Below are 11794 nucleotides of genomic sequence, written 5' to 3'. Positions count from 1 at the left end.
GGAGCCGCGCGCGACCAAACTTCCTTCCGCCCGGCGTGCCGGCCATGGCGTCGGGGGAGCGGTGCCGCCGGCTGGCGGCCGTGCTCGGCGCCCTCTACGACCTGGGTGGGTGAGCGGGGCGCCGCGGGGCTCCTTGGGGGCGGGGAGGGGAGGGGAGGGGAGGGGAGGGGAGGGGAGGGGACGCCGCCCTGCGGCGGTGGCTTTCTGTGTAAACTGGGGCTGCCCCCACCGCCGGGGCCGGGCCGTTCACTCTGAAGCGGAGCGACGGCGGGCGGGCGGGCGGGTGACGCGCTGTGTGCTCCGACGCGCAGGTGACGAGAGCGGCCCGGAGGAGGCGCAGGCGAGCGGCGCGGCGGAGCCGGCCGTGCCCGAAGGCGGCGGCCGGGCGGGCAGGAGGCAGCGGGGCGGCGGCGCCCGCGGCTTCTTCAGGGAGCTGCGGGCCGAGCTGCGCGGCGCCGAGCCCGGCGGCGGCGGCGGTGCCCCCCCGCGGCCGCCCGCGGCGCCGGCGCTGGAGGTGGTCGTGTTCCGCGGGAGGAAGAGGAGGGCGCGGCCGCCCCCCGGCGGCGCCCAGGTAGGGTCCGGCTGCGCGGGGCTGGGAGAGGGGGGCCCGGAGCCGTCGGTGAGGCGTGCGGGGGTATCGGCGGGTTGGACCCTTTGGGAGCCCTTTGCGGAGGGACCAAGCAGCGGGTTGAGTCCTTTTCCCGGCAGATGGCCCTCTTTTCTCTCAGGGCTCAGAGCTGTTTGGTTTCCTAGCTCCTGTAGCAAGCGGCTGTGGAGCCCGCGCTGGGTTTTTCCCACTTTTTGGTTTTTTTCCCTCTCTTTCCCTAGGGTACAAGCTAGGCCCCCTGGGAAGTTCCTCCCCAACCTGAGAACTGCTGATGGAAGGTCTCCACAGAAATTGCTCAGCAGAAAAGACCTTTTCACTGATGTCGTTTCGCACGTTTAACGCTGGGTGCCGGCTATTTTGTTGGGCCTGCCCTTTGTTGGCAGTGCTTCCTTTGGAGCCTTTTCTGTTGCGTTAATTAAGTAGGATGCGTGCCTTAATGTATTTGTATACAGTTATGGAATAACTGTTGTTCTATATGTTACTGCCAACTGTCAGTACATACACTAGTACCTCTGCTCTGCGTGAAACAAAATGACTTTAAGTTCATGTCCTGCCCTGCAATAGCAGTTTTGGTACAGGTTTAGAAATGGCAAATGTAAGATGCATAGCTCACATGCAATAGTTCTTATACAAAGTGTAATTTAAACCTGAAGTTTCAAAAACTAATTGCAGCTATTAATTTGATTATACTGTATCTTTCTCAGTTATAAAACTCTTTGTGTTAGCAAATGACCTAAGCAAGAAAACGCTGAGCAAAGCTCTGTGCTTTAATGGTACCCTGTGTATTGTGCAGGGTTGTTCCAATAAGACCCTACAATAGCTACGTATTAAGAATGCCATTGAGACCTTCTTGTTTTTAATAAATCAAGGTCATAAAGATGGGAAAAGATCCTGCTGGAAAGCTGTGTTCTCTTCCCTACTACCCATTTTAGCGTTTCACTACTTTTTGAAAAACGATCATAATAAGCATTTACATTGGGGTTGCTTGTTATATTAAATGGAAACGTTTTGTTTTGTTTATAGATCAGAAAAGTGGCTGAAGAAAAAAACGTGAACAAACACGAATTTAACTTTGAAAAAGTAAGTCACCAGAATCTAATCTCAACGCTTTAGTGTGCAGGTGGCTGTATTTATGTGCTTGGGAAAGCTACAGCGGGACCAAAGAGAAACAATTCCAGAAAAGGTTATCTTTCGCAGGTGAGGATTTCCTAATACATAAGTTTGGCTGCATGCCGTTCTGGAGGAGTGTGCTGGCTGTTGGGAACAGCTCTTTACGAACAGAGGCATGTTACAGCTCTGTGGCCTTTATTTCTGATTTTTCAGTGATAATTTGAGGAGGATCATTGTGTGTTAGGTGTGTAAAGTGTGTAAAGCTATGTGGGTACCCATAATATATAGCGAATGCTGATTTAGGCCCATGATGTTAATTTTGGTATTTCTGATCTCGCATGGCGGGGGGAGAAGCGTATTGGTATATATTTTTCAAAGAGCAGTTGGTTTTTATTTTTTCATTTGTCTTTTGGTTCGAAGTTGTTCTTATAGAACTCACGTTAGGCTTCTTAGATAGTGAATTGGTTTCAAATTTGTGCGGGTTATTTTATATGCCTGACCCCTGCTCAGGAAAGTGATGTGATCCAGTGAAATCTGGTGACTGGGTGTGGCGTTCTCTGCTGCTGAAAACAGTGGGGATTTAATCGCTACCTTGGAAAAGGTTACGAATTCACCACCGATTCTGCCAAGGTCTTCCTGTGTATTGTGAACGAGACATCCTGTGTAGTCAAACCACTTCAGCATCTGCACGTCCAGGCTTCTCACTGGTGAAGTGCTCTGTGGTCAAGTAATGAGAACGCTCTGTAAACGTTGGGTGTTGTTGGTAGCGTGTTTTATTGTTGTTCTCTGTGCAGCACTATGATTCATTTTAATACAGAATAGGTCTTTTCCACGTGTTCAGTTTTATGTGAAATAAGGAGAGTCAAATATTGTCACCCAGACATCCTCACTGTCCAGAGATGAGACAGTGGTTAACCGTTTGGCAGTATAGGTCTAAACTCAGTGAGTTTTATTTTGTACTTTCAGGTACTATCTGAGGCTTCTTTGGGGGTACAAATTTGTTTCAGTCTGTCAAGCGTTGTTTCACGCAGGTTGGACAATTATAAAATGCTTTCAGTTTTCTGTAATGTTTTAGGCTCGTTTGGAAGTGCACAAGTTTGGAATCAGTGGCTATGAGAAGCAGGAGCAACGCATGTGGGAACAGGAACGTGCTATCATGCTGGGAGCCAAGGTAATTGTTGCTTGTTTTGTGGCAGGAGATGACCCAGCTGTTTTGATACAGACAAGTAGTAAAAAACCACAGTGGGCGTTTGGCCCTAGTTTTTTAAAAAGATGAGCTCTCCTTCCTTGCCCCTTCTGTGACCTCGTCCTTATTTTTCCTGTTTCGGCCCTATTTTCTGTTCAGTCTCACCTGTTTTCTGTAGAAATCTGGAAAACTAGTACGTTTGTGTTATCAGAGATGTTGCTTAGGTGAAATAAGACAGATTGGGATGAAAATCGACATTTATTTATTTTTATTCAGACCATCCAAACCTAAACGACTGGAGGAGGGGCTTTCTTGTTAAGCTTTCTAAAGCTTCACCTTCCCCAGCAAGTTAAGGACAGAGAAAGGTTTTCAGTTTTATTTACCGTCAGTAGTGTAAAGAAGACAACAGAGTAGAAAACGTGTTTTTTTTTTTTGAGATGGGTTTTTTTTAAGGGCTCTGTGTATAGGAAACCTTATAGGCCTGTTACCCCCATCAAAATGCCCCCAACTCTATTGCCCCCATCAAAAAAAGACATGGTTTCAGTGTGATCTACCTTATATCCCTCTAGTCACTTCCATTCCCCCTAAAGGGAAAAAAATGGGTTTTTTTTCCTTTTTTTTTCTGGAGGGCAGGAGTTGTTTGTTGCTTGGTTGGTTTTTTTTTTAACCCTCTGTGAAAAATAATTTCCGTGCAGGCATGTGTATATTTGATGAACCTATTTGAACATTTCACCAGTGATACCACTCCTGATCTTTATTGCAGCCCCCCAAAAAAGAACATGTGAACTACAAGACTTACCAAGAGAAAATGAAAGAGAAGAAAACAACGGAGGATGATAATAATGGAAAGGTTTGTGTGAAATGTCTCTATAAAAAGACAGCATGTAAGAGCTAGTCCAAGAGCCTGACAGATGATGCCTGAGGCACAGGAGGGGTGCCTGAGCTCGACGCCTACTGCTCCTCATAGTCTATCCCTCCTAGAACTAATCTCATCAGTAAAAGCTGGTTGTGTGCAATATGAAGGGTACAGAATTAGGCCTTTATGGTGCTACATTTCACTGCCTCATCCTTTGAAGCTGATAGACTGACTGCACAACATCAGCAGTGTTTTTTTTCCTTGCCTCTTAAAACAAAATACTCCTTCAATTATGATTTGATACACGTTATCAAACCGCAGAGAGCCAGATCTTCAGCTGGGTTTGTATCAGCACAATTCCATCTAGGATCTTCCTCATTATTTCAAGCAAGGGTGAAGTTTGTGTTGCAACCATCTCGCGTGGCCCGTCTGGCTCATGGTGTGCTCCTTCCTCCTCAAGGAGCCCGTTGATGTAGCTGGGAGCAGGCTGCGAGGCAGGGTAATTGCTCTATCAGCCTGTTCCCTGCCACCACCTTTTCCAGGGGACCTACTTTTCCTCTGTCACATGACTGAAAGTAACACGCAGCAAACAACCAAACACAGCCAAACCATGTCCTTTGACAGGTACGCTCAGCCAGGTCACTAGGCTGGTAAGAAGTCAATCTTTTGACCTGACAATCTGTCATGTACCCAAAACACAGGCCTCTCCCCTTGTGCAACCGGACTTATGCCCCCTCGCATGGCAGGGGTAGCATCTTGGTCATGAAAGGGCTGTACTTTGAATAAGGTGACAGGAAGGGCTCTGAGGCTGGGGCTCTGCAGTGCCACCGTAATGAGTTGTATCACTTGTCCTGTCAGGTCTCCCACCCTGTTTTAAATGCTTTGTGTGCTTTGTGTGCGGATGGTTGTTTAGCCAAGATACTCTACTCCTTTTCCATTAAAATATGTATCTTTAAAAACAGAAACATAAAGGTGATTCTCTTAAGAAGAAGAAGAAGAAAGAACAGAAGGAGAGGTGAGCCATCTTAACATGGTTAAAATTACCTTGCTTCTGTTTAAGCCTTCCCAGTGTGTGGCCCCTGGGTAAGTATGCCCAGTCTTATACCAAAAGTCACGCAAATAAGAATGGAAGGAACTTTTCAAGCTGCAGAAGAACTCTTAGTTGCAAAACTGAGACCTTGCTCTGTGTCTAACAGTTTTAAAGGCTTTAGTTACGTGGCTTAATTGAAGATATGTCAGTTCTGCCCTGACATGTCTAAGACTGCACCTGGCAGGGAGATGATGGAAATCCCTGTGTGTGGACCCAGGATGTGGCACGTGTCCATTTTACTCTGAGCATTTGCCCTGAGAAATAATTTTGGCAAAACAGAAGCTGCAACAGAGGCTTGAAGGGTAAAGTGGCATTCTTAATTATAGTGTAGCTGGTTCACTGAAATCTCTTCCTTATCTTTTTTCTCTGTCTGAAAGTCTGTGTTCTCTAACTTTTTTTTATGTAATTCATCCTGTAATTTGTTGCTAATTTTGAATGGCTATGCAGGTAATTAGGATTATTATCTGCTATAATTTGGTATTGCTTAATACCAAATACTGGTTGCGTAAATAGGTAACATTTTTCCACCATATTGAACATTTTGGGGAGTTTCTGGTCTTTCTCTTAATTCCTTTCTTACCCCCTTCTATTTCAGGAAGGCCAAAAAAAAGAAATCAGTGCCCAGCATTTGGCCTGCAGGACAAGTTGGAAAATTCAGAGATGGGACCTTGATTCTGCATAGCTGTGACATAAAGAAAATTAAATCATCTAAAGTTATCAAATGAACTTACAACACAGAATGAAATCGACAATAAAAATAACATAGAGTTCGTTTTGCCACCACAACGCATCTACGAATCTTCTTGCCCTCCCACCACATCCTAACTCTTTCAGCTGACTTTTAGTTTCAGGATTTCCCATCTTCCATTGTGCTCTGGTGAGACTATGATTATTTATCTTTTTTCCCTTTTTTAAATAAAAATAAGACACTTCTGTTAAAGTGCATGTTGACTATTTTTATTAGATAACAAATGCTAAAGAAAGCATTTCACGATTCCTAGAATTAGTTTATCGGCTAGAAGGAAAATATTAATTTAATTCATTAATTTAAATAAATTAATGAAATAAACTACATAGCTCTTTGCTTTCATCTGAAAGGAATATGCAAAAAGCAATACCTTATTGCTCTGAACCTGAAGTAAGTATTCTTAAACACCTATCAGGCATGCATCTATTTCTGTATCTATATGAATTATTAGTAGAACTACACAGCAAAAACCTATCCTGTCCAGCAAAACCTTTTAAGGTATCAAAATTATCTGCTTTGGAATGAAAATGAGGCTTTTTAAAGTTTTGTCCCAGGTAAGAGTTACAGATGCAACTTGCATACGTGTGTAGAGAACTCAAATTTAATTATTTTTTTCAAATGTGTTTTTTAAAAAACAACAAAAAAAAGTTGATTAAAGACCTGAGCCAAGTGAGGTGGAGACAGCCAATGGCTACTGGTTGTTCGTCGGTAACTCACAGTTGTTGTGATCGGTGTTCCTATGCTAGACCTGATGAGCCTTTTCTATGAAATCTCTGTCAAATCCATGGCAATTGTTAGCAACTTTGCAAAGCGTCCTTGCTGTTTTACCTCAAGCTAAAGAAACTTCAATATTTTACGAGGAGACAAAAGTAGTGTCAACTGTCAAAAGACAGAGGAAGGTTTCATGCTCTGTTACTTACATGTAAAGTTATCTAGAGCTTGTGTGCACAGCTTTGGCAGTGAAACAAATGTATATGAGACGGCAAATAACCCTCACTAGGGAAACACTTTTTAGGTGTATTAGTGAACTTCAGCTTAGCCAGGAGGGTTTAGGAAGTGCACTTCCTAGCTGCCATCTCAGGGCCTGAATAAGATGACATTTCATCTTAAGCAAGCAGAGAGGTCTGGGTCACCTCGCAGCTAGCAACAAAAACAGCAGCATAATTCCTCTCCCCCAAACAGCTGTATTCTCAGTTTAAGGAAGTATTTTGGGGTGGGGGGCGCTTTCTTACGTGCTCCTTCCCTCATCCCTTCCAGGTTGTTTTCAAGGCTTGCCAACAGAGAGAGGACTCTGAGGACTAGGCCAGAATGGAAAGTAGGGCCAGATAAAGAGGGGAAGGGAGTGTTTCTGGAGCCATATGGGGTGGGGGCGGGGAAGCAAATATTGCTGAATATTGTTGTCACATTTCATAATTGCTTAAGTGGATTTCTTCTTATTCAGGATTGGTTGCAAATTCAAACCAGAATTAACAGCCCTGTCTGGTTAGCGAATATGCAGACTAGAGAAATGTCAAATCACTATTGCATATGAAGGTGTAATCACTAAGCTGGATTGAGTACAACGCATCCAAACTTGCTGAGGCAACGTATAGCCTTTGGATGTTACAGTGTAACCTGCGTTTTTTAATTCCTAACTAATCCTTGTGCTCACTTTTTCTGTGCTCACTTTTACATAAAGTTTTGTTCATTTGGCTTTGGGTATCATGTGTTGTGGGAGTTATGTCCCTGAATCATCTTGGGTAATTTACAGGGTTCACTTTCCACCTCCGTAGCTTAGAAAAGCTGTTTAGGAGTGAAACTTGGTCAGAATGGAGTGCCTAATCTTTGCAGTTCTAGCCTCAAGCTTTGTAAGCTCTGCTAAAGAATGCGGTTGCAAGAAGATCAGTTTTTAAATTAAAATTGTTCAGAATTTTGTGTTTTTAAGACCTATTTAAAATGTGTGTGTATGCATTACAAAAGTTTTCTGCTCTCAGGTGATAGGCTGCTTTTTAACAGCAAACTCCCGTGGTGATTTAAGCTGGCTATGCTACATCCCAGAAGCGTGCTGTTCTCTGTTAAACATGATAGCTTTAATCCAATTTAATTACTAGATTATGTATATATATATTTAAAAAAAAAAAAAGATAAACACTGCCATTTGGCAAGCCTAACAGTTGAGAACCTTTATGCACCTAATGTTTCTCTGAACTGAAATATGTTATTAACTAGCAGAGTGCAGAGCTTGCTGGCTGAGCATAGTGTTGTGTCACTTCTGGAGCGTGTACTGATATGTGAAAGCCAGTACTGACTGAATAGCTAATGGATTATTGGCAAAGGAGAGCAGGGACCATCTTATTTTGCCTTCCTTCTGCAGCAGGATAGGGGAATGAGGGAGGAAAGGAGACATCTTTGCATTCTTCCCATCTGTTCTCTGTCAGGCCTTTTATACTGTAACAATAAGCTTTGTTCTTGTTTCCCAGTAAGCTAAAGCTATTGTGATTATCCTATTAACAGTCATTTATCAAGGTCACATAGCTTAAGTGAGCTATGTGCCTTTTTCCAGGGGCTGAGTGTGTTACCTCTGTGGCACTGCTCAGTCCCTTCCAAGGCATCTCCTTGATACAGGTGTGCAGCTCCAATATGACAGGTAATTTAACTTTCTCACAAAGTTTTATCATTCCTGCCCCAGACAAGCCTCTGCCTCCACCATCTGGCTTTTACACTTACCTGAAGGCCTTTCCAATCGGATCCTTTGAGTGACGTAATTGCTTTCTGCTTACTCCAGTGTCAGAAACTTCTGGAGACTGGGCAATTACCCAAAGTCTGTAAGACAGGGTGGAACTAAATAACACATCCCAATATACTCTATGACCAACGTAAGCCAGAGATAATGGAGAGGTAGTGAGAGAGATGTTTCATGCCACTGAATCCAGTGCACACGTTAAGCCCAGAGATGGATGATTTCTCTGAGGAAGGCATCTTAGCTTTCTCCAGCTAACAGATTATTTGAGCTATATTAATGAAGCGTGTATCAGCAATTAGGTATGCATCCTGCATGAGTGCCTCATATACATTATGATGTAGTAATAATAAATAGGGTACTGATGCTAAATTTGTTGGCAATGTACTAAGAATTTATTTAGAAACCGTAGAACAGCATAAACTCATATGTCAGGTTTTCCAAAAGGGTAATAATAATACACAAAGTTTTACTCAGACCAAAAGACAAAAGGCATTTTGTTTTCAATTCAAAAAATACAAACTCTTGTCACAGGTACAAAATTATAAAAAGTTGATATTCTCCTCTTGATCTGGTGACAGACACATACAGAAGAGATGTATTTTTCACCAGCTCCAAATTTATATAAGCTATGGGAAATGGTGATAAAGAACAAATGTCGTTGTTAAGAAGAAAACAGAAACAAGTTCTTGTCTTTCATTTAACAAGATGTGAACACCGTTATCTTATTCCTTTGCACTTTTTTTTGGTTGCCAACATTTAAATTAGTGTTACTCATGCTCCATAGAACAAGCAGAAACTAACAGCAGTTCTACCTCATGCATTTATTCTAATATTCATCACAAAATGATTTCTCACCATGCTTTCATTCAACTACTTAGAAAGCCTACTATTTTTATTGACAACATTTAAGGAAGGTGGTGTCAGCCACCAGGATGAAAGAATGCAATCTGGATCTGTAAGTGTGAAAATCAGTACACATGTATCTGCTGACCTACAAGAAAATGTTACAAATCCTCCAACTAATCCACCAATTCACTTTGTGTAGTGCTTGCTTGGATTTGCCTGCAATAACAAAACTGTAACAAAACATCACTTAAGGGGAAAATGCTGCTGAGTACCTATTTCAGTAAAGCACACATCTGTCTTCTGTGTTGTGCAAGGATGCAGAAGCCCTGCGCACTTAATTTTTGTGGCTTGCATGGGCTTCTGCACATAAGAAGATCAAATGTATCTTATTTGTAATGGACTTGTGCTTCAAGCTGCCACTCCAGCCATTTGTGTGTGTGCAGCATTCACTAGTACTGGACAGAGGATTTGCCAGAAATGTTGTCAATAAAAACAAGAGGCAGCTCACTTTTTTAAAAACAAGACTCTCCATCGTTGTTTGGTAATTTCAAGTGATGAGTGCCCTTTACGTTTGTAATGTGTTCGATTTGTTACCATAACCTACTGAAGGACTTGAAATTGTAATCTCCCTTCCAAAGCTGATCTAGCCAGGATATTTGGGTTTTTAAATATTACTTTGCTTGGTTCAAAGGTTAATGATTTGCTTTGCTATTTAAGCAGGATGCTGGAAAGCCGGTTAAGGCCTGAGGTTAGGTCTGACGACTCTGTTTCCTCATCTTTCTGTTTGTGAGCAAAGGATGTACTAGAACGCATCAGAATGTGCCGCTGTTAACAGGTTGTTCGTGCTCTTTATCCCTTCTCACAGGAATAGGTAATATGAGTTGTGGTCCAAAATGCGCCACCTATTGTTAGTAGGTTAGTATTGTTAGTAGTTTTGTGTTAGAAAAACACAAACACAGTGTTTTTCATATAGTGGGAGTGGCAGCACAGCCTTGATCTCTCTCTCTTACCTTGTTCATTAAATATTATTATGTAAGAAAGAAAAAATCTGTGTACCGCATTTCTTCTTGCTCTAGAACTAGGAAACTAGAGTATTAGGTGTTCTCTGCTATCCTTACTTACTACATTTTGAAAAAATAAAATAAAAAATTTATACAGCACTGTGACAGAAATCTATCACCAGCCAAGAACCATCTACAGCAATACACTATAATGGCATTATTTACAACACAATGGAATGTTATGCATATAATAAATTACATTTAATACCTTTCCTCTTAAACTCTGATACATGTAAGCTCATGCTTTTTTATTTTGTGCAGTCCAATATATTTTGCTCTATATATCTTAACTCCACAGGCAAATAAGGGAAGTGATTGTGCTGTTTGCCTGTCTTTTCTTTTAGAAGTCAAATTACTTTCCAAATTCAAGATGCGTCACAGTATCCTACTGTCCTTACTGACATTTATTTTATAGCGTGTACCTTTCAACATCAGCAAAAATAAGGGACTGTCCGCTAGGCCTGTGCTCATATTGACATCAAGTTTTAGTAAGAGATCTTCCTTGTTAGCTCCTTTGAACTAAGGAGGGGGAAAAAATTGTAGTCGAAATGGCATAGCGTTGCCCTCCGTGGGAGGGCTGACAGTGTGCTGGACGGCAGCTTCTCTAATTGGTCCCACTAAACTTAACAGGGAAGTTTGCAGAGGAAGGAGCCAGGAAGAAGGTTCGGAAAGGATAACGTTTGGGGCCACACAGGCAGATGAAAGCTAAAGTCCCTTGTTGCTCTCCAGGCTACAAAGCTTACTTACTGTATTTAGCAGCTGTAGAGACATTTCAAAGCGACATATTCAGGGGTCAAACTTCACTGTTTATTAGGGAAGAGTTTGGTATTTTTAGACATTTTACAGCTATGTCAAGTGGAGTCTGCGCTGTAGTGGACGAGACTCATCCCAGTGCAAAATGCTCTGCTCTCCTGTTTACATGGAACAGTCTGTCCTCTAGGAGCAGAGGAGCCCCATGAAATGCACCTCTGTGCCTGTCCAGGTGTCTGGGCAGCAGGACGAGGAGCTTGGAGTCATGGAGTGCTGCACAAATATCCCAAGGAATCAAAAGGAAGTAACAGACATCCAAAGCAGTCCCGTTTGGTATCTATGCTACTCTTCAGACCCCTGGGTTCTTCCTGGACAGTCAGCAACACGGTTTCTGCAAGGGCCATACTACTAAAGGCTGGCTCCCTCCTAAAAAAGGGATTTAGAAGTAACAAAAACTGGCAAAAGAGATGCTGTAGAAAGCTAGATAGGTTTATTTCCCTCCTTTATTTCCTCAAGCCACTGCAGAGCTGGCGCCCCAAAGAAGACCTGGGAAGCAGTAGAGGAGAGAAGCAGAGGAGCGTGTCACTCAGGCACAGTCTCTCTGTATGGACACTGAGATGAAGAACACGCAGACTGGTGGGTTCATAACTAGAAAGACCTTGGGGAGTTACCTGCAGGGAAACCACCACCTCCAGCTGGAGCCGAGGTGAGTGTTCCCCACTTCTCCCACCTGATGCTCTTCTGAAAAGGGAAAATTCTGTGCTGGCCTACGTTCAGATGGGTCTCACGGACATCTGGACATGCCTCGTAAATAGTTG

The 11794-nt window shown here is 43.0% G+C and overlaps 2 protein-coding genes across 4 annotated transcripts in view; one reads left to right on the top strand and one right to left on the bottom strand.

Moving 5' to 3' along the window:
- The first annotated feature begins 34 nt into the window (after window positions 1-34).
- On the top strand, window positions 35-11653 carry FSAF1 (40S small subunit processome assembly factor 1). Of its 2 annotated transcripts, XR_011140307.1 has the most exons (8): window positions 35-105; window positions 312-571; window positions 1631-1687; window positions 2793-2888; window positions 3667-3753; window positions 4722-4774; window positions 5445-5726; window positions 11493-11653. XR_011140307.1 is itself a non-coding variant. In XM_068939075.1 (7 exons), exons 1-7 carry the CDS (start codon window positions 45-47, stop codon window positions 5572-5574), a joined length of 744 nt encoding a protein of 247 aa, XP_068795176.1. In that variant the 5' UTR covers window positions 35-44; the 3' UTR covers window positions 5575-5789. The 2 variants fall into 2 exon arrangements, 1 of the variants encoding a protein (XP_068795176.1); XM_068939075.1 differs by lacking the exon at window positions 11493-11653 and having other exon boundaries at window positions 5445-5789.
- Window positions 10802-11794, bottom strand: part of TRIM67 (tripartite motif containing 67) — a 38937-nt gene continuing 37944 nt past the window's right edge. For both annotated transcript variants that reach the window (XR_011140306.1, XM_068939071.1), the window contains exon 11: window positions 10802-11522. The gene's annotated coding sequence lies outside the window, so the exon portion shown is untranslated. The remainder of the gene's footprint in view (window positions 11523-11794) is intronic.

The sequence above is a fragment of the Struthio camelus genome, chromosome 3, assembly GCF_040807025.1.
Source record: "Struthio camelus isolate bStrCam1 chromosome 3, bStrCam1.hap1, whole genome shotgun sequence".
Lineage (NCBI taxonomy): Eukaryota > Metazoa > Chordata > Aves > Struthioniformes > Struthionidae > Struthio > Struthio camelus.
The sequence above is the reverse complement of the archived record's forward strand: the minus strand, read 5'-3'. Positions and strand labels throughout refer to the sequence as shown.

Coding starts and splice junctions, on each gene's coding strand:
- FSAF1 (XM_068939075.1), top strand. CDS start 45: ATGGCGTCGGGGGAGCGGTGCCGCCGGCTGGCGGCCGTGCTCGGCGCC. Junction 1,688..2,792: donor ACGAATTTAACTTTGAAAAA/GTAAGTCACCAG, acceptor GTAATGTTTTAG/GCTCGTTTGGAAGTGCACAA. Junction 2,889..3,666: donor CTATCATGCTGGGAGCCAAG/GTAATTGTTGCT, acceptor TCTTTATTGCAG/CCCCCCAAAAAAGAACATGT.